The sequence below is a fragment of the Hipposideros armiger genome, unplaced genomic scaffold (genome assembly GCF_001890085.2).
Source record: "Hipposideros armiger isolate ML-2016 unplaced genomic scaffold, ASM189008v1 scaffold_53, whole genome shotgun sequence".
NCBI lineage: Eukaryota > Metazoa > Chordata > Mammalia > Chiroptera > Hipposideridae > Hipposideros > Hipposideros armiger.
The window spans coordinates 3268008-3290809 of record NW_017731403.1 but is presented as its reverse complement, the minus strand read 5'-3'; the positions used below and the strand labels follow the sequence as shown (position 1 = coordinate 3290809).

The 22802-nt window shown below is 36.7% G+C and overlaps 1 protein-coding gene across 5 annotated transcripts in view; it reads left to right on the top strand.

Annotated features, from left to right (window-relative positions):
• PDS5A (PDS5 cohesin associated factor A) overlaps window positions 1-22802 on the top strand; it is a 126236-nt gene that overhangs the window by 99051 nt on the left and 4383 nt on the right. For 4 of the 5 annotated variants that reach the window (XM_019640861.1, XM_019640864.1, XM_019640862.1 and 1 more), the window contains exons 27-32: window positions 3864-3996; window positions 4525-4644; window positions 8009-8071; window positions 8815-8960; window positions 9736-9844; window positions 16038-16390. In XM_019640861.1, coding sequence (XP_019496406.1) covers window positions 3864-3996; window positions 4525-4644; window positions 8009-8071; window positions 8815-8960; window positions 9736-9844; window positions 16038-16390 — 924 coding nt within the window. Of the gene's footprint in view, window positions 1-3863; window positions 3997-4524; window positions 4645-8008; window positions 8072-8814; window positions 8961-9735; window positions 9845-16037; window positions 16395-22802 lie in introns of those variants that run through there. The other variant, XM_019640865.1, reaches the window with a different exon arrangement.

Sequence of the window (22802 nt, the reverse complement as noted above, 5' to 3'; positions counted from 1 at the left end):
GTTTTATCTTCTTCTTTCATTTGGAATGTATTCCTCTGTTTCTTCATTTTGCCTGGCTCTCCGTGTTGGTTTCTATGCATTACATGAAACAGCCACCTCTCCCAGTCTTGAAGGAATGGCCTCCTGTAGGAATTGAACCTTTTTGCCCCAGCTCTTGGTCATTTCTCAAACCTTTGTGCTTGTCCAAGCAGCCTATTTTCTTTTTTTTAAAGATTTTATTGGGGAATTGGGGGAGGAGAACAGCGCTGGGGAATCTGGGGAAGAGGAACAGACAAGTTGCTGTCCTTTTGTTCTTCGGTCTAGTTGTGGAGGATGTCGCTTCACTGGCCCATATTGGTATTATTGTGCTCTTCCCGGGTGAGGCAGATGGGTCGCCAGCCTTGGCAGCTCACACCAGCTGCCTGCCATTCACGCTGGCTGCTGGCCACACATGGTAGCTTACAGCAGCCTACGCCGTCACTGATGACTCACGGCATCCCATCTCCAGGTTGAGCTGTTGTTCACCATCTTAGCTGTAGAGAGCAGTGTCGCTGGCCCTCAATGTGGGATCCAAACCGGGGCCCTCTGGCATCCCAAGCCAGTTCTTAACCATCACGCCACTTGGCCGGCCCCCAAGCAGCCTATTTTCAATAGCTCTCAGTAGTTGAGGATGTGGCAAGACCTGTCAGTGGCCCAACAGGGAGGATCTCATCACCTAGATTCAGGCTGACTGGAAGCCAAACCCACAGGCAGCAGCTTTAAAAATATGCAGTTATATACAGTCCTGAGAGGTTGCAAGCATAAGCCCCACAAGAGCCAGGCAATTTGGAGGTGTCCCCTAGGCAGCAGTTGCAAAATCAGGGCTCCAGACATGTACAAGCTCCTTTCTGGGAGACACCAGCGAGCTGGAGCAAGGCAGAAGGAGAGTGCAAAGCTGGCATCCACAGACTGTGTCCCTTGAGAGCAGCTCTGTAAGCCACTAAATGTGTGCCCAACCTGAAGCCTGCCTCTCAGTCTGAAGCTCCGGGACAACCCAAGTGGCCTCCTTTATAGAAAGATGGGGGTTGTGCCTCAGTCTATTGTGCAGTGTCCTGGGGATGGTAGCCTGCCAGGAACTATCCCTCCTATTGCCACAATCCCATGGGACCAAGGAACACAAACCCCTCTGGCCACCAGAGGCAAGTGATCAAGGAGTGTCCCCTGGCCATCAGCTACAAAAACCGGCACCAGGTGCATGTAAAGCTTTCCTCTGGGAGACACTGGTGCTCTGGAGCATAGCAGAGGCTAAGCACAAAGATCCCGCCTGCCCTCTGGGTGAGGATTATAGTTAGCCCTTAGATGTGCTTAATTAGAGGCCTTCTCTTCAGGCCAGTCATGATGATTAGCTAATAGGCCTCCTTCGCAGAAACACTGAGCTCCTGAGTCCCCCACTTCTTGCTGTGCCTTGGGGGTGGTAGCTATTTAAGAACTCCTGATTACAGAACTCTTGGTTCCACTCTTGTGGAACCCACAAGCACTGGCTACCAGAGCCAGGTGATGTAGATGTATCTCCTGGCAGCAGTCCAAAAAAAAAAAAAAAACCCAGCACCAAACAGAGGTATGTGCCCCTTTCTGGGTGACACCAATTATTATAGTCCCATATGACCAGGAACACAAGCTCCCCTGACTTCTAGAGCTAGGCAATCAAGAGGCATCCTCTGGGCGGCAGCCACAAATATTGGAGCATTAGATACATGTAAAGGTGCTCCTGGTTCTCTCGAGCATTGCAGAGGGAAAGCACCAAGATGATACCTGCTAGTCTCCATCCCCAGAGAGCATTCCAGCAGGTCCTTAAATATGTGTATTAAATTAGATGCCTGCCCTATAAGCAGGTGAACATCTTTCACTTTAAGTCTGGGCACGGTCAGCTGCCTGAGCTGGACCCCCTGGGGTGGGTGGGTTCGAGCGCAGGAGCCCATTTTTCAGATTGCTGCTATCTTGTGGATCTGCAGACATGAGCCTTGTTGGTTTTCAAAATTAGTTGTTTGAGGGGTTTGTCTCTCAAGTTCATGTCTTAAAAGTTGGAGTGCCTGATGTGGGATTTGGACACCTCGCTCCTCATGAAGCAGATCCAGGTTTTGAGTTTCCTCCCGGTTATGGGTCGCAGCATTGAAGGTGGGGTTTATGGAGAGATTGTGTTCCAGCCTCTCCAACCTGCTTTTGTGTGGTTTTCTTCTTTGCCTGATGTGTGGTCTTCATTCAGGCCGACTTTAAATTTTTTAAGACGAAATTCTTCCATATGTAATTATAGACCCTCTGTCCATGGGAGGAGTGAGTTCAGGATCTTCCTATGTCACCGTGTTGAACCAGACCAAGATATCTATTGTCTGGTTTTTCTGTCCATTATTGAAAATAAGGTATTAAACTCTTTGAATGTAGAATTACCTATTTATCCCTTTATTCTGTCAATTTTTACTTCATAGATTTTGGGGCTCTGTTAGCCTTGTATGTATTTATAGTAGTCATATCTTCTTGCTGGATTTAACCTTCTATCAGTATAGTCCTTCTAGGTGTCTTATAATCATTTTTTACTTTAAGTCCATTTTGTCTGATCACAAAATATCTACTAGCTCTCTTCTGGTTACTGTTTGCATGAAATACATTTTTTTCCATCCTGTTAATTTCAGATGTTTTGTGTTTTTATATTTAAAGTGAGTCTCTTATAGACAGGTTATAGGTGGATCTTTTTTTCTTTTTCCTTAATCCATTCTGCTTACTTCTGCTTTTAATTGGGAGATTTAATCTATTTTCATTTAAAGTAATTACTGATAAGGAAGGAGTTACTTCTGCCATGTATCTGTTTATTTTCTCTGTCATATGTGTTTTTTGTTATGTAGTGATTCCAATTAACATCTTAAACTTACAACAACCTAATTTGAATAATAGCAACTTAGTTTCAATAGTATACAAACACTGTGCTCCTATACATCTGATCCCTCTCCCTTTATATTGTTGTTATAAATTACATCTTTATACATTGTTTCCATTTACATAGATATAATTGTTTCATACATTTGCCTTTAAAATCATATATCACAAAAAGGAGGTACAAACCACAAATACAATAATGCTGGCTTTTATATTTACCTGTGTTGTTACCGGTGTTCTTTATTTTTTCTTAGGGCTTCAAGTTACTGTCTAGTGTCCTTTCATTTCAGCTTCAATTTAGGACTCAATTTAGTATTTCTTGTAAAACAGGTCTACTTAAAACAAACTCCATTAATCTATTGCTAAATTTCTCCCTTACAGTAGTTTCTTAAAACTTACATAGAATATAGGCAATGAACTATACATAGATTGTCATGAAACGATTTCTCCCCTGTTGATGCGGTAAAGCAGGAGTCCCATGGCTGCCTGAGAATGATCCTGGGAACTTATTAAAAACAGGTCTTACCCTAGATTTGTCAGTTAAGTTCCCCAGTGATTCTAATGTTCATCCTGATTTGGGATTCATTTTTACTTAGAAATTCAGTTGGTTCCTTCAGACACTTTATGTATTAAATGAGTATACTGTAACAAGTGGAAAACAGCAAAAATGGTTTGAGATGTGACTGCTTAGTGATAAGCTGTCAAATCATCTAAATGTTTATTGAATACCTATAGAATGAGTCTTTATGTGCCTCATGAAACTGTCAGATTTTCTCATTAAGCTATGTTTTCATATTTAGTATTTAATTTTCCATTGGAATTGAATGTTCACAGGATATTTCTATTAATCATTAGGGTTTTCTCTATATTTTACTCTTATTATATTTATACAACAGAACTTCCCAATAAGATACTTTATCCATTAAGCAAAAGCACCTACATTTAGTCTGTAACATGTGACTGTGTTTACCATTTAGGTGCCTGTGGTTCATGCTTGAAGTTTTAATGACAAAGAATGAAAACAATAGCCATGCCTTTATGAAGAAGATGGCAGAGAACATCAAGTTAACAAAAGATGCTCAGTCTCCAGATGAATCCAAGACAAATGAAGTAAGATATGTGTTAGGCCAGTGGGTATTAAGATGTTACAGGAAAAAATATTATGGCCCTTATCCCACTTGTTTTTTTCTATTACATAATAAATTAGTTTACAGAATGTTTTTAAAAATATATATGTTTATAGTCAGTTTTTATTGCATTTCATTACAGTTGAATGTTTATTCCTCTGAAAAAGACATTAAAACTTCTACAGAGTAGGGGGATAAGAACTAATAAAATTTACAACTATACTATCTGAAAAACTTTTAGTAAGAGTTATAGACAAGGAGATAGCCTTTTTGTATGTTTCCTTTGGTTTACTTCAGTTTGGTTTGTTGTTTTTAATGCATACTTGGCATTCATATTAAATTAAGATAAAGGTTTTTGTCTACCAGGATGCTACATGAGAAGAAATGCCAAATATAAATGTAAAATGTTGAAGGAATAAGTAATAACCATACATCCTTCTTTTGATTCCATTTTATGCATTGGGCACTACTGAAAAATTATATACGACCTTTCTTTTTTTGTCCCCCCTAGAAACTTTATACAGTATGTGACGTGGCTCTGTGTGTTATAAATAGTAAAAGTGCTATGTGCAATGCAGATTCACCAAAGGACCCAGTCCTTCCAATGAAGTTTTTTACACAACCTGAAAAGGTAATTTTCTTCCCCTCATTTTTCTACCACACTAAAATGATTTCAGTTTCAGTTACCATCAACTCTAGTGGCAGATATCGGATTGTCTTGACATAGAGTAAAAAATACCTCTGCGTTTATAAAGAAATGAGAAATTGTCTTCCAGAGCCCTGAACAGTAAATACGCTCACCTTACAGAGTAGGAGGATACAAATCAAGCCTGGTGGTGGTGGTTACACTTAAGTGAGCTATTCCTTCTGGATATTTCTAGTATGTAAGAGGAATTTTCAGATTTCTTAAATTATTTTAATCTCATTTTATTAAAACACTGTTAGTATTTTTGCAGACAAGTAAACAGAATATTTGGTACAGTGTAAGAGAGTGTGTGGGTGTGGGTGTGTGTGTGTGTGAAATAAAAAGTTAGAATTAATGGGATTGGTCTTGATAATTGATAGACCTAGATTCTAATCAACCACTTCTAACTTGAGGGATTTTAGACAAGTTTACTCTTTTAAGCCTCAATTTCTTCATCTCTAAAATGCAGATGATAATAATACCTGTGAACAATTACTAGTATGATATCTAGGCTCCTAAGAGTTTGTCATATAATAAGCAGTCAATAAATTTATTAATGATTCCATAGTATGTTTATTCTGCTATCAGAAAATTAAGTTTTTTATGTAAAGAAGCTTTCCAGCTAACTAAAGTTTAAGTTTCTCCAGATAATTTTTTTGAATTAGTCATATCTAGGAGAGAAAATAGTGAATATTTTTCTTTTGGATATTTCCTTTGAAAATGATTTACTATTAACATTTTTTAAAACTTTTTTTGAAAAAGCATTTCCTGCTTTAAAGTATTTTGAAGTTTGTTTAACGTTCCTGTGCTTTGTTAAAAAAAACAGAATTCTAATTATTTTTAATTGGAAAAAATATGGCATTTAAAAAATTTTTTTACATATTTTTAAAGCTTAGACATGCTTTAGTTATATCCCCCTTGCAGTATTTTACAGAAGAACATTCCAGGAAACAGAGCTTTCTACTTTGAATGCCATACATTGACAAAATTTTTAATCAGATTTTCTTTAATGATTTAGTATATGACATTTCTTATGCCTCATTTTTGATAGAAATAATGAATTGCAAAGTTATTTGCCCTCTCATTGAATTTACTGGTCTTTATAAATAGTCCTAAGTGATCTCCTGAATTTAAATTTACTTTATTGTTGACCCAGGGCTATCATGCCTGGAATAGTACCCAAATAGAATCTTCATACAATAGTGATCCCATCCTCAAAAATTAAATTGTTGTTGTCACTACACCTAATTTTAATTGATTTCTGTTTTAATATCTGAAACACAACGTTTTTTAGCCTTCTTAATAATAACTTAGGTTTTTGTCTCTTTTCAATGAGCAGCTTTCCTCATTTCCTATTCTAATATGTTGCTTTTAACCTGGTATAAATTCAAACACTAGAAAATTAGCATACATACACAGTATGATCAAAAAATATGGTGAATGTTTAAATTTTTAAAAATTTTACTACAGTAAAAGGCACATTGCCATTAATCCCCCTTAAAATATTCCCTCTTGCTTCGAACACACTTATGCCATCATTCTTGCAACTTTCTGAAGCAGTTCTATAAGTCTTCTTTCGTGAGTGCCTTTTGTTGTGCTATCATGGCTGCCTCAGTGTCCTGAATCAGTTAAAAACGTTTACCTTTCATGGTCATTTTGACTTTGGGGAAGAGCCAGAAGTCACATGGTGCCAGATCTGGTAAATAAGGGTGTATGAGGACACACCATAATGTTTTTATCGGACACAAATTGCCGTACCAGAAGTGATGTGTGAGATGGAGCGTTGTCATGATGGAGAATGACTTATAGCACACTTTAAAACACACCTTCTCGGGCCGGCCAAGTGGTGCGCTGGTTAAGAGTTGGCTTAGGATGCCAGCTGTGAGCATCAGGGCCCTGGTTCGGATCCCACATGAGGGCCAGGGACGCTGCATCCTCTACAGTTAAGATGGTGAACAACAGCTCAACCTGGAGCTGGGCTACCGTGAGTTGCCGGTGACAGCGTAGGCTGCAGTGGGGCTGGCAGGCAGCTGGCGTGAGCGGCCATGAGCAGCCGTCCAGTGGCTGGCGAGCGACTGCCTCACCCGGGAAGAGCGCAATGATAATACCAACGTGGACCTGTGAAGTGACATCCTCCACAACTAGATTAAATAACAAAAGGACAGCAACTTGTCTGTTCCCCTTCCCCAATTCCCCAATAAAATCTTTTTAAAAAAAACAAAAACACACCTCAACTATAGCTCATACCCGACTGCACCAAACCAGTTGAAACTTGTCACACTGTTACTAAGGTTTGATGCACTGCTTCCTGTATTGAAGATCCCTGCCTTTCCATTGGATGGCACTCGGCAGTAGCATTCACCAAATTTTTTAATCACACTTCTTATATTAAGGCTGTAGTATATCTTCCTGGATGAAATGAATGAACTTTGGTGCCCAGGCTTTCTAACATTTATTTTAGCTACATAAAAGCCTTTGTGCAAACAAACAATAAAATGATACAACTTTGCCTAGAACAGATGCCAAAAGTGTAATTTCTTTACAGGCTCTCTGTTCTTTCCTGACACTAGTATGAAGGTAAACATAAAAAAAGAAAAAAATAGATTTTTTAGGTAAGATTATTTAAAAATTAATGAACTTCTTGATTGTGGTAATTCATTTTGCTTCCATGACACTATTGTGGTTTATTTGTGTGCTGTTCCCAGGATATTGAACAGAGAAGGATCAAACTTGGAAGTCTTTAAGTTTTGTATAGGTATAACTTTCAAGAAAGTATCATCATTGTCCACATTTGGTTTAATTCATTTAGTAATTGGTCAGTATCACAGCTGCTAAAGCACATTATAATTCATTTAATTATATTTTGGCAGTGTGTTTGTTTACCTTTATGATTTGGACAGTCTACTTATGATTCTAAGAAACAAAATGTTTTTAATTAAACTGACTTTTTTTCAATGAGGATAATTTTCTTGAGATCTAGTGTGGAATGTTTTTAGTAAATATGAAGTGCCTAATATATGCGTAATAGGATTCTTTGAGAGTCTAAAGTAGATTTTATAATAGAATGGAGAAGATAGTTCAGTGAATAAACTGGAGACTATTTGCCCTAAACTATGTGAAAAATATGAGTATTTTATTTGAAATGTGATTTAATTTATCTCTGACATTTGCCAAAGTTTTACGTGCCATTGATTTAATTTTAAAGCTAGACTTAGGGTATGGTTCATTAAATACGCTTTATTTGATTAATTAATATGTAAGCAAAAATGTAATAAAATACACATGTTCACTTTGATTTTTTTTTTTATAGGACTTCTGTAATGACAAGAGTTATATTTCAGAAGAGACAAGAGTACTTCTGTTAACAGGAAAGGTATTATGTAGTAGATAATTTGGGGATCTTTATCTCATATATATATTTCTTCTGATATTCCTAGAAATAACCTTTAATTATCCCCCAGATTTTATAGTTCCTGATTCTTAGGGATCATGTTGAGATTATAGCCTTTAAATCATTTGTTCTCTAAGGCTTTTTTTTTCCTGTCATGAACCCCTCTTTTGAATTATGACTATGTCCTGATAGGCTTCAAGTTACTTATAATCCACAAAGCAGATTTTCCTGAAAAGTAGTATAATAAATTTAGATGTGTAAGAAAGAGAAAAATTACTTTTAAAGTATTTAATGAGTTAGACAATTTATATTCTTTTTATAAAAAGTAATATGACACCTAAAAAATTAGAAGGAAATTTAATTTTTGATTAACCCTATTACTATATACACTCAATAGTTTATTTGTAATATATTTATTATATCTTATTATATATTTCACTGTATTTTAGGGGCACTTTTCATTTTGATTGAGCAATAAGGAATAATTAAATATTGCCTAGTTATTAAGTACAGGTAATATTTATGACTTGTATTCATATAAACACAATTTTACAGAATTATCATTTCTAACAAATCTAATATTTAACTTTACAATTTAGGATTTAACTTTCCAAAGTAATAGTAATTCCTTGGCTTAGACTTAACAATATCTCTTACATGTGCCTAAATGTCTATGTATTCTTTTCAGTAAGGTATAAAATGACATGCGTATGTGTAATTTTTAGCCAAAACCTGCTGGAGTACTAGGTGCAGTAAACAAACCTTTATCAGCAACGGGAAGGAAACCATATGTTAGAAGCACTGGAGCTGAGACTGGTAGCAATATTAATGTAAATTCAGAGCTAAACCCTTCAACTGGAAATCGATCAAGGTAATTTTTTTCCCAGTTATTTCTGTTACTATCACTCACATCTTTTAATTTTTTCCTAAAGCACTGGTATCACAAAAATAGACTTTAGGAAACGTTTTGATACAAAATAATAGTGCTGAATTTTGGTATAATTAATGTAAGTTGAGAGGACTACACATTTTGAAACCATATAGTATTTTAAGTGTGTAGAAAAGTTAAAGGGAAAAATCATAAGGATTTGTAATGTAACTAATTTACATAGAAATGTTTATATACATAAGAAAATTTAACAATTAGGAAAATATGAAAATATAACCTGAATTTATATGCTTTTTAAAATTCAGTGAGATTATCAAGAGTTGAGTAAAAATAACCTTTCCACTTAACAAAAATATTCCATGTTCATTTTAACATGTCACATTTACTATCATAGCTACTGCATAAGAATTTCCATCTGATAATACTCTTATCATTGTATTTTTGTTTTGTTTTAGTGTTTCCCACTCCCAAGAGATGGGCTTAGAATAGTTGTGTTATTTTGTTTCTTGACAACTAATCTTTCTGTCAGGTGGTTTTAGGCTGCCATTTCTGTTTTACATTAGTAAGGTTAAATGGAAATCAATACCGTGATATAATGCAGCAGTGGTCTTTAACCACTGAATCTTGTTAACATTGCTTCATTTGGCCAGGCTTCTAAACCAGCCTGAGCCTCTGTTTCTTTTTTGGTATACTGAGAGTATAAACTTTCTATTCATGTGATGAAATAAAGAAGCTTTGGTTTATTTTTCTTCAATAGGGAACAGAGTTCAGAAGCAGCAGAAACTGGAGTTAGTGAAAATGAAGAGAACCCAGTGAGAATTATTTCGGTCACACCTGTAAAGAGTATTGACCCTGTAAAGAATAAGGTAAATTTTAAAATTTAACAAGTGGATTTCTCCCATGGAGATTCTTATTACAAATTTCATGGCAGGGGTAAGAAACCCACAGTCAAGAGGTTAATGTATACTATGTATTATACCTGTGTGTATTCTACCGCTTGCTATACTTAGTATGCCTCCACTCTCCAAAAATGGTTCTGCCGTATATCCACTTCATTTTATCAGAGTTTATGTGGTCATCCATAATGTATCCTTCTCCCACACTACTTCTCCCAACCCTTGAAAGAATAAGAATTGAGAGTGTTTGAGATCTTACTTTCAGAAGCTTATTGACTCCTGCCAGGGTCAGCACTGTTTTGTTTTTATTATATTTTTTAAAGTTAAACTTTTGAGTGGTCCTTTTTAAATGTTTGAGTTTTTGTTTAACAGCTGCATTCTTTGTTGTTGACCTTTTAACTATGGCACCCAGTTTTCTTAACAATTTTTTGGCAGGATAGAAAGGAGTGTAACATTGGTAGGAACATCAGACAAACCTGAGTCTGAATCCTGGCTCTGCTGCTCACTGGCTGTATGTTTACTTGGACAGATTGCTTGACTTTTCTAAGCTCCCGTTCAACTGTAAAATGAAATCGATAACTTACTTCAGTAGGAATGGTGTGAAGATACTATTATTTCTTTTCACACAGAATTACATTCCTCACCTACGTATCTTTTTGTTGTCTACCATATATTTATGGTATTTATCAAATGTTTTAGGAATTAGCTTTGGGTACATAAAATATAGGACCATACAGTTATCCCCTGGTAGGTGAGCTTTTCCTATCCAGTTTTGTTATCTGAACTCAAGCTGAATAGGTAAGGATACATGTTTAGATAATGAGAATTATCCAAACTCTTGCTGTTTGCTATCTGACCTTCAGTATTTCAGTAGATTTAGCTAAGAGGGAACCTCTCACTGTCAAAACTCTTGGAATTCAGAAATCAGTAGATTGAATATTGTAGGATCCTTGTATAGAATTAGACAGTCTTGATACAAACACATTTAGATGCAAATCAGTTAAACATAGTTATAATGCATATTAAGAGGTGGTACAGGTATACAAATATTTATCTAGTTAAATAGTTATATATTACATTCCAGCCTCTGCTGTAAAATTCTATATAAGATATATTGGACACTTAAATTCTAATTTCTGAGAGGCTAAAATGTTACTTTCTGGTTGATCTGAATAACCCTTATTTTAGCTTTGTCACACTTCCAAAGAATGTTTTAACAAATTCGCTGTATCCTGAACAGACAGGGGTTGTATTTTGGCAAAAGCCTGATAGCCTTCTCCTCAGGTCTCAGGTCTCCTGTAAGTTGATACAGTCATTTCTTTCCAGGGTCTGGTCCTCAGTCTTAATAGGCTCAAAAACCATCTTGTTAGTACACTAAAAAATAGATAAAGCTCTAAGGCAGCAGTTCTCAACCTTCCTAATGCCGCGACCCCTTAATACATTTCCTCATGTTGTGGTGACCCCCAACCATAAAATTGTTTTCGTTGCTACTCTATAACTGTAATTTTGCTACTGTTAATGAATCATAATGTAAATACCTTTTTGTTTTCCGATGGTCTTAGGCGACCCCTGTGAAAGAGTCATTCGACCCCAAAGGGGTCACAACCCACAGGTTGAGAACCGCTGCTCTAAGGGAATGTTTCTTGCTAACCAATTTCTCAAAGAGATTGATACAAACCAATTTTTTAGTTATGTATATGAAAATTATCCAGCAAACTGAATATGCATGGTTAAAAGTCAGCACATTCTCTCCTATTATTTTCTCTATGAGGGAAATCAAATTGTAATATGAAAGATGAATAAGGAAGATGGTTAAAAGAACCAAGACATAAATCTGTGGATACAGGCAAGCAGCACTGCCAATGTCATCCTTTAGGAATCTTCTTTTTCTTTGTACCTGAGCTGACCAACTGATTTTCTTCTTCATTTGGCTTTTGCATGGGTTCTTTACACATATGCACATGTACATAATGTTCATCGATGTGTAAATATGACCATGTGTGTGGTTTTTAATGTAGTTTGTTCTTTCCTTTTAAACATCCTAATCTCTGTGTGTTCATTTTTTTTCTCTATAGTCTTCATTTATTATTTTATTTGCGTATACACATAAATACTTTCCCCTTTCTGCCATTACAATGTGGCATTAAATTTTTTTTTTTTAAGATTTTATTGGGGAGTTGGGGGAGGGGAACAGCATTGGAGAATCGGAGAAGGGGAACAGACAAGTTGCTGTCCTTTTGTTCTTCAGTCTAGTTGTGGAGGACGTTGCTTCACTAGCCCATGTTGGTATTATCATTGCGCTCTTCCCGGGTGGGGCAGATCCATTGCCCATCAGTGGACGGCCGCTCACGGCAGCGTTTGGCAGCTCACACCGGTTGCTGGCTGCTCATGGTATCTTACTTACGGGAGTCCACTGCAGCCTACACAAGCGACTCATAGCAGCCCAGCTCCAGGTCGAGCTGTAGAGGGCGCAGTGTCACTGGCCCTAATGTGGGATTTGAACCAGGGTCCTGCTGCTCAAAGCTGGCGTCCCAAGCCAACTCTTAACCAACGCACCACTTGGCCAGCCGTAAATATTCTATACGAACACACATTTACTGGTGTTTTAGCTCTGTGGGCTAGGTTCCTAGTAGTGGGAATGCTGTGTCAAAGGGAAAATATTACAGATTTTAGATACTTCCATACTGCTTTCTTGAAAAATTAGAACACCTGACAGCTCTACCAGCAGGGTATGTCAGTACTTTTTTCTCTACATACCTACCAACAGGTTTTACAGTTCTTCTGAACTTTTTTTAGTCTCAAGTATCAAAACTAAGGCCCCACTGTTGTTTTAATTTGCATTTCTCTCACTACCATTGTTGTTGACCATTTACATGTAGTCTTCTGTGAGTTGCCTGTTCCTGTTCTTGTTTTCTTGACTAAACTTCTAATGCTGTAGCAGTTTTACATTCTTGTTAATATTTTGCTCCCTTCCAATCCAATCACCATATAGCAGCCAGTTTGATCTTCTAAAAATGTAATTTGGATTGTGTTTGTCCTCTATTAAAAACCTTTAATGAGGGCCGGCCGAGTGGCGTGTTGATTAAGAGCTGGCTTGGGACCCAGAGGGCCCCGGTTCGGATCCCACATATGAGGGCCAGTGACACTGCCCTCTACAGCTAAGATGCGAACAACAGCTCAACCTGGAGCTGGGCTGCCGTGAGTCGCCGGCAAAGGCGTATGCTGCAGCTCCTACTGCAGTGGGTTGCCATGGGCTACCGTGTAGCCAGCGGCCAGCAGCCTCAGTGAGCGGCCGTCCAGAAGCTGGCGACTGATCTGCCTTGCCCAGGAAGAGCGCAATGATGGTGCCAACTTGGGCCAGTGAGGCAACGTCCTCCACAACTAGACTGAAGAACAAAAAGGACAGCAACTTGTCTGTTCCCATCCCCTAATTCCCCAGTAAAAATCTTTAAAAAAAAAACCTTTAATGACTTTCATTAGCACGTAGAATAAAATCGAATTGTTTTTAATTAAGATAATTTAATTTCAAATAATGTACACATTTTAGCATGGATTATTTTTTTTTTACACTTTGACATTCAATATTGTATTACTTTTAGGTGTACAGCATAGTGGTTAGACATTTATAAAATTTAAGAAGTGATCCCCCTGATTAGTATCCACCTGGCACTATACATAGTTATTACCATATCATTGGCTATATTCTCTATGCTTTACTTTAAATTGACATGACTATTTTGTAACTACCAACTTGTACTCCTTAATCCCTTCACCATTTTCACCCTGCTCTCCAACCTCCTTCCAATCTATCAACCCGATAAATCTAGTACCACTTGACACCATACAGTTATTACCATATTATTGACTATATTCCTTATGCTATACCCTACATCCCCATGACTACTGTGTAACAACCAATTTATACTTCTTAATCTCTTCCCTTTTCTCACTTAACCCCAGCCTGCCTCCCATCTAGCAACTATTAAAATGTTCTCTATATCTGTGAGTTTTTTGTTTATTTTGTTCTTTAGATGCCATAGATAAGCAAAATCACATCGCGTGTGTCTTTCTCTGTATGACACTGCACTCAGCACAGTACCCTCCAGGTCCATCCATGCTGCCACAGATGGCAAAAACCCATTCCCTTCCATGGCCAAACAATATTCCATTGTATATATGTACCACCTCCTCTTTACACATTCATCCATCAGACACCCAGGCTGCCTCTACATCTTGGTCATTGTAAACAATGCTGCAGCAAACATGGATGCACACACACCCTCAAATTAGCGTTTTGTGTTTCTTTGGATAAATACCCAGAAGTGGGATTACTTGCTCCTTCTTTGTCTCTTGTTATAGCCTTTGTTTCAAAGTCTATTTTGTCTGGTCTAAGTATTGCACCCCAGCTTTTTGGGATTTTTTGTCTCCATTTTCATGAAATCTCTTTTTCCCATCCCTTTACTTTCAGTCTGTGTATGTCTTTCTATCTGAAGTGAGTCTCTTGTAGGCAGCATATGTAAGGGTCTTGTTTTCTTATCCATTCAGCCACCCTAGTTTTGAGCATTTAATCCATTTACTTTGAAAGTAATTGTTAATAGAAATGTTAGTTATGGCCAGTTTATTCATATTTTTTATCTTTTTTTTTTTTTTCATCTTAAGTCCCCTCTACTCCTCCTTATGGTCCAAGTTTCTTAAATCTTCCAAGCTCTTTCCTTCTTCAGGTACTTTATGCTGCCTCTTTTCTCTGGAATTATCTGATGGGTCCTGCTTTGATATTGTTTAAATATTGGGTTGTTGGAAAACTCATGATGTATTTTTCTATGTTTTTCATTGCAAAAATGCGTCATGACTTTTCCGACAAACTAATAATAATTCTCCAAAAGAACCTATTAGAAATTGATGCTTCCTCTGATTTTTTTCAGAATGCCCTGTTCTTTAATCTCTTAGCACTTGGGGTAACGTATACTTAAATGTTTATTTGCTCTTTTAAACATTAATCATCTACAATACTAATGTACATGAAGACAGGAATGCTGTCAATTTGGTCCCCCAATCTATGCCTGGCAGCCTCTGTACCTAATAGGCATTTGGTTGGTTGAATGAATGGTTCCTATTTCAGATTTAATAATACTTTGTTTTGCCCAGAATCACCATCTTTCCCCGGGGAGACTTTGTATATTTCTAATCCATTGTGTATTATTTTACAGTTTAATTCATGTGAACCACCTCACTCTTGTTCCTTCGTGTATTACCCATTCTCTTAAAATGAGGATTAACATTAGCATAAACCTAAAAATGAAACACTGATGTGTGGATTTTCTGACTTAAATTACTACCTTTGTGAGTTTTTATTTAAGTAAATTTTCTTGAAACATTAAAGTTTATATTTTCTCCCCCAGTCATTCTGAAAAGATTTTCTGAGGGAAATGAATGTTAAATTATTAGTTGTAAAGATACAGTCTAATTTTTTGGGTGATGTTAGTGTTCCTTTGAATCAATTACAATTTTAAATACCATCCATATAAAAATAACTTTGATTCTGAAAACTGTTGTTCCTCCTATAGTTCATATACCTGTTATATTAAAATGAGATTTTATTACTTTGAACATTTTAGATGACTTAATATGTGTAATATGTGTGCTAAACTAGAAGGACAAAAAAAGGTTCAGAAGAAAAGTAGATTAATTATTGCAGTAAGAAGAGACAAAAATTTGAATGAGTGGAGTGAGAAAGAACTTCATGTCACATAACTACAAAGATTATTATAATTAGATGCATCATAGAGAAAGAAAACATTGAACTATGAAAACATGATCCTGTCTTTTGAAAAGATAAATTTAGAGCATACCATCAATAAAAAGGACCCCTTCATTTAGAATGGGTGTGATAGCAAAACCGAGTAGATTTTCTCTATTTTATATATACTGACTGTGCATGTTTAATAAGCATTTATTGAGTGTATTATATGTGTCAGGCACCGTGGTAGCCACCACGCTCAGCCCCTACCCTCAAGGAGTTTACATTCCTCATGGGGTGCATGTAGTTAACTAGAAGCCCTAGAATCCCAACTTATTTAAAATTACTTTCAAAATACTTCTTTCTAGTACAGATCATTGATATTTTAGGAATCTGTGTTTATAGAATTGTTTTGTGCTCTTTCAGGAGATTAATTCTGATCAGGCTACCCAAGGCAACCTCAGCAGTGACCGAGGAAAGAAAAGAACAGTAACAGCCGCTGGTGCGGAGAATATCCAACAGAAAACAGACGAGAAGGTAGATGAATCAGGTCCACCTGCCCCTTCAAAGCCCAGGAGAGGACGTCGACCCAAGTCTGAATCTCAGGGCAATGCAACCAAAAATGATGATATAAGTAAACCTCTTAGCAAGGGAAGAAAGAGAGCTGCAGTCAGTCAGGAGAGCCCTGGGGGTTTGGAAGCAGGTAACGCCAAAGCACCCAAACTGCAAGATGTAGCCAAAAAGGCAGCACCAGCAGAGAGACAAATTGACTTACAAAGGTAACACACACCATTCTTTCTGAACTTTGAATTTAGACATTTTGTTTTAGTATGTGTCTGTCAATCACTACCAAACGCTTAGGCATTTGGGAGTGAAAACTGCCTTGGTTTTCCTAAGTAGGTTATAATGGCGTCTGTTTTTTTATTGCAATGCCTCCAGGACATCAATTTGAAGAGAGATCTTTTTTCCTTTGGTTAATTTTTAATTAGGATATGGTATTTGGATATTTCTATTCATTAGAAATATTAGGACAATATTATCATTTGCTTGGGGGTTTTCACATACTTGCATGGGGTTTAATATAAATGGCTACTTTTGGGATACAGAGGTTTCAGAATGGAGAAGATAGAAGTCATGACACATGAACAGGTACCGTATTTTGCCATGTATAATGCGCATTCTTTTGCCCAAATTTGCAATGGAAAAACCAGGATGCACATTATACATGGATAGTACTAATTCCATATCTACATAAATGTTTTTAATTTTTTTATTTATGCTTATGAGTTAGAAGTGTAACTCTAGAAATCAATAACGATATCCATAAAATAATACCCTGGAATGCAGGGTATTATTGTTGAACTTAAGACGAACTTGCAATGATGACAGTGAGTTCTTAGCCTTCTATGATGCGTAAATACCGTAAATTTCTTACTGGTATATAAAATTTCTTGTACCTTGTATGTGTTCTTATGTTTTGTAATGATTTGTTACAGAAAATTTCTTATACCGTAATATGTTAAAAAGTAAATGTTAAAATTCCTTGATAATGCAAAAAACAAGTGCCTAAATGTAAACAAATAACAATTTGAATTAAAAAATTAAAATGAAAGATTTTTTTCCCCTGAAAGTTTGGACCAAAAACTTGGGTGCACATTATACACAGCAAAATACGATATATTCCTGCTCATTAATTGCTTTTGTTACGGTTAATTTTAATATAAGTCAACAACTTACGTCTGTCCCACCGGCCCGATGAAACAGCCTCACAAGCTGCTCATCGTTGTTCATTCTTGGGCTGGAGTTTCAGATTTCCCACAGTGTAACGGTGGTGCCCCAGATGGAGATCTAGAAGTTGACCTCTTCCATATTTGGCCTACAATTTGAATTTAACCCAACCCTTCCCCCTCCCCCGCTTCTCTTTCCTTTGTATACCTATACCTAACTCATCTCCCCCTGAATTAGATTGTAAGCATCTGAGATCCTTCAAGGAAAACCAGCTTTCATCATCTCAGAATACCTTCACCACTCTGCCTCAGTATCTTTATAAAGTAGTGGTTGCTGAATCATGTGTGTTTATAAGCACATTTTAAAGTTACCATTTATGAAATTCTGAAGTATGGGGCTATTAAATTTTCTTATATTTTAAGTGTCTCTGGCCACCTTTTACAATGTCTCATGGCAGCAGATCCAGGTCCAAACCTGATCTAAGTAATGGGTATTTCTCCTACTAACTTCTAGTTTTAGGGACAAATAAATATAGTCATGAAAGCCAATACTGGGAGCAAATTTATTACTTTTCTCCTCAATCCTGGACATTTGTCCTGGAATAGCATATTTAAGCTTGGCCTCCTTTTCTTCATCCAGTGAAACAGGAATGATAACACATTCCTCAAGGGATGTTCTAAGAATTAAAATGGATCAATAAATATAAAGCACTTAACAAAATGCCTTATACAGAATAAATGCTCAGTAATTGTTATAACCATTGTTTTGAATTCTAGTTTCCTTACCCCTTAATATACTTTTCAGTTGTACAAAAGTTGAACAATTTCCTTTGAGACTGCCAGAATTCTCTAAAGGGTTTCTAGAATTCTATTCTAGCCATTCCTCGCCCACACAAAATAGCACTGGTCATCACACACAGGCCACCGGAGCCACCTGACCTTACTTCTCATTAGCTTTTCTTTTGCCATCTAACCAAAATATCCAGATATACCTACTTGGACTCCGAAAACATTTCAGTAGCAACCAGACCTTGTCTCTGAAAACCCATTGCTCTACCTTTAGCTACACCATATACCCCAACATCATTAAACAAACAAACAAAAATAGCTTACATGCCAGAGACTGGTTTTGTTTAAAAATAGCTTTGGGCCTTCTTAGAAATCTTAAAATGTCTCTTCTAAGAGTGAATAATGACCTTAGAAGCCTTATGTATGCCAGTAAGATCAGTGAGCAGTATGTTATTAAAAATACAGAATTCTGTGATGTTATATTCTCAGTGAAGTTGGACGGTTAAATAAGGTGTTCATAATAACATTATGCTGTGTTGATTCAATAAAATAGATCAAACCTTTTGCACACATATTTCAGAAACTTATGATTGAATTGTTGACTACTAATTCATGATTAACACAACATAGAAGTACATTCTGAAACTTCCTCCCAAGCTTCCTTTTGTCTTTTCCATTCTTTCCTGAACCTAACAGACAACTCTGTCCTTAAATCCTAGCGTAATTACTTAGGCTTGGAATCCTGATGAACTTACTCTGTATTGCTGATGATACTTTCCTGCGTAGATTGAATGCATTACAGGCACATCAGTGTTGCTCCTGTACTTCTCATTCATTCACTCTTTGAACAAACACTTAACTGATTAGAGTGCCAGCCATTGTGGTAGGTGTTGGCAATACAAAAGGATCCAAAATGGATAGGTTCTTGCCCTCAAAGAGTATATACTTCCCAGCTTGTCAACTCCAGAGAGAACTGAAAACTTTAACTGTAGGTCTGTTGATTGATAAAGTAAAAACATAAGAATTATTTTTAGAATTACTACATAAAAGAAAATGAAATTCTGACACATGCTACATGTGGGTAAATTTTAAGGATATTATGCTAAGTGAAATCAGCCAGACCCAAAAAGACAAATACTGTATAATTCCACTTATATGACGTACCTAAAGTAGTCAAATTCATAGAGACAGGAAGTAGAGAGGTGGTTGCAGGGGCTAAGGAAAAGGAACTAGGTGTGTTTAATGGGTACAGCGCTTCAGTTTGGAGAGATGAAAAAATCACAGAGATGAGTGGCAGTCATTGCACAGCAATGTGAATGTACTAATATCACTGAACCTTGTACTTAAAAATGATTAAAATGGTAAATTTTATATATTTTTTATTACACTACATCAATACATAAGAATAATAGCTAACACTTACATAGTGCTTATTATGAGCCAGGCTCAATTCTGAGCTCTTTGTTAACCTGTTGAATCTTTCAAACATCTCTATGTGAGTAAGTACTGTCATTATCTCAGCTTACAAAGTAGAGGAAAACCAGGCATAGAGGGTCCATGTAGCTTTTAGTCCCTTTGTTTATATAAATAGTGGGGCCAGGATTAAACACAGGCAGTCATTCTGGAATTGTACTCTTAAGGTAAAATTCTTAGTTCTACAGGCACTACACCATGGCACACAAAACTGGTATAAAAAAGGAGGCTTTGAAAATAGTTGCATATTTTAAATAGTTAATGTAGTTCATATATGTAATAGTTCCCATAAAGAGGAATATATTTGCATACAATTAACTTTTATAACTATTACATAAAAGCTAGTTTATTTTAAAAATCACAGGTTAAACCAAACAGACCAACTGTAGTCATCTTTTTTAACCTCTTTCAGAGTACACAATCAAAAAGCCCATGCATTTTAACATCACAGAGGGGGAAAAAACCAAGAGACAGATTAGATGTTCTTGAAAATGAAGCACCTGATGCTAAGAACATTGTCAGACTGTGGTGACAATTAGGTAGACTGTGTGGACGATATTTGGCATGGTACTTAGCACATATTAGGAGAAATAATTGTGATAGCAGGAAAAGGCTGTTGAACATACATTGGTCTTACCAACAATGATTATGAAGCAAGTACAACCCTATGTTAGAGATAAGGAGATTAGACCGGAAAAGATTACTTCCTCAGGTCATTGGGCCAGTGCTACCCAGAGAAGGGCTTTGAATCCTCACTAACCACCTCAGTGTACTACTAACAGTGGTAGCTGCGGTTATGTTTCTCCTCTAACTTATGCAGTATTTTGAAATGTTTTAAAACTATGAACATTTAGAACTCCGTTAATTTGTTTTTCCTCTTAATGTATACAAGGAGATGTTTTAATGGGTAGTTAACCAAACGACAGAATAGACAGACACACTAAAACAAAAGTTCCTTGTTGGTGACTCAGCTGATGTTTTCACTGTCCCTCAACTTGAATAACATTGAATATTCAGAATACTGAGGATGCCAGCTTTATTTTTATTTCAGGTGGAAATGTAGCTTCCATTTTCCTACAAAATTCTAAACATACTTCTCATTAACTGCAAGTATTACCTATATTTGACATTCCACCTGTATTTTTCTGAGACTTGTTGAGGATTAGATACAGGTTAAAGCCACATGATTGAACAGTTCTGAATATGGAATTATTATAACACTTTGAATCATCCTGTTAAGGTTATCATTACAATTTCAACTAGTTAATTCAAGAAGAAATAGGGTTTCCAAACCTGAGGGCCATCAAACACTACACCTAAGGATGAACCCAGGGTGATAGAATCAGCTCGCTTATTGCCCTGGCAACTCAAAGCGCAGCCTAGGGGCCTGCCTTCTGGAGATACATCTGGAGTGCCGCACTAAAGTAGCTTATTCCTGGATTTTAAGCTTGAATGCAAGACTGATAAATAAGGCCCCGCACCCTTGTGCTTCTCAGTGGCTCTGCTTTCCAGCTGCAGATGCCACTTTATCAGTCTTTCTTTTCCTTTTTCTTTACCTTGCGTTATTCATCACACCATTCACTTACTTAATTTCTCACTTCCCAGATGGTCAGTTCCTGTTCTGGTCACATCTGTCTCCACAGTAACATCTGACATTACCCTAGTCTTCTGTACTCCATTGCCCATCTGAGTACAGGATCCCCTCAAAGTAGCTAGTCTACACCTTAGTCTAGCACCACCTCCGGAAAACTCACCCAGCTTTCTTACTTGGCATTTATATTATTATATTGTATGAGTATTAAAATTTTATTATATAATTGATGAAAAACATTTTTTAGGTCCTAGTATATGCCAACCATAGTCAGTCTAGATGCTTTGTTAACTTCATTTAATCCTTCAACCCTATCATGTAGAACTCTTAAATGGTAGCCTCTAGAGCCATTTTAATACCACAACTATCACTTATAGTATGTGACAAGTACTAACCCCTCTAGAATTCCTTACTAGATCATCTTACTTACAACATTAGGTAAATAATAATTACTTTTAGTATGACTCCTACTTATATCATTTATTTACTAACTCAAGAACATGGCTAGTATGTACAAATATTTACTGGCATAGATTTTACTTCTTGGAGTTGATGCTGAACATTTTAACTTGTAAACTTCACTGTTGAAGTTTTGGATTTTTTTTTATTTTTGCAGTAAATGTATTCCTTCAGCTATCGAGAGAGAGAGAGAGAGAGAGAAAGAGAGAGAGAGATCCAATAAATGTTCCTGTTTATATTTGGGGCTGCATTTGGAATTGTTACTTTTTGTGAGAAAGTTCCTTGAATTCACTCTACATTTATAAAAGTCAGCCATTTGTATAATATGATCAGGAAACACTATCTGAACAACTACAATTAATGTTGACTTTCTAAGTTTTGGATAAAGGTTGATCATTCATTTGTTTAGTTCATTTGTTTTTCCTTTATGTTTTTGAGCTGTTATCTAGTGGCAAACAATTCCAAACATTTTCATAAAAATTATGTTTTTATAGGTCTGCTGATTCTTGAGGATGTTTTGCTTAAACTTAAAACCAAATTCTTCCCCAAAGAAATTATCAATCAACACCAGTCCTTAAACTTGGGACTTCTGGGGAAACTGTAAATTTAAAGAAATTATCTATAGGATAATAGACTACAGTTTTCTCATCTTTGGATTAATATTTTTCACTTAGCATGCTTAGTGGGGGAGTGTTCAAGAAACTTGGAATTTCTGGGTTTTTTAAGCAAAGAATTCCCTGATTTTCTGTGCTTACTTGTGTATTGAGAAAGTTTCCTCACATCAGATAGGCTCATATTTTGAAAGTAACCCCCCTAAGTGTGTATCCTCATGTGTTATACATTAGTTTTGATGTGAATATTGTTTTAGTAACAAGTGAATTTTTATCAAAATAATATAAAATTTTCCAGAAGCCAAGTGCTTGGGAAGTGATGACGGTTCCCTTTAGGACAGGATCAAGTCCAGGAAATTCTTCCAGGGATGTGGATGGTTTAAAAGTCTGTGAGAAGGACCAGCCGAGTGGCTCAGTTGGTTAAGAGCTCGCTCAAGAGTGTGAGCTCTGAGGGCCGGCCGAGTGGCGTGATGGTTAAGAACTCGCTTGGGATGCCAGAGGGCCCTGGTTCGGATCCCACATATGAGGGCCAGTGACACTG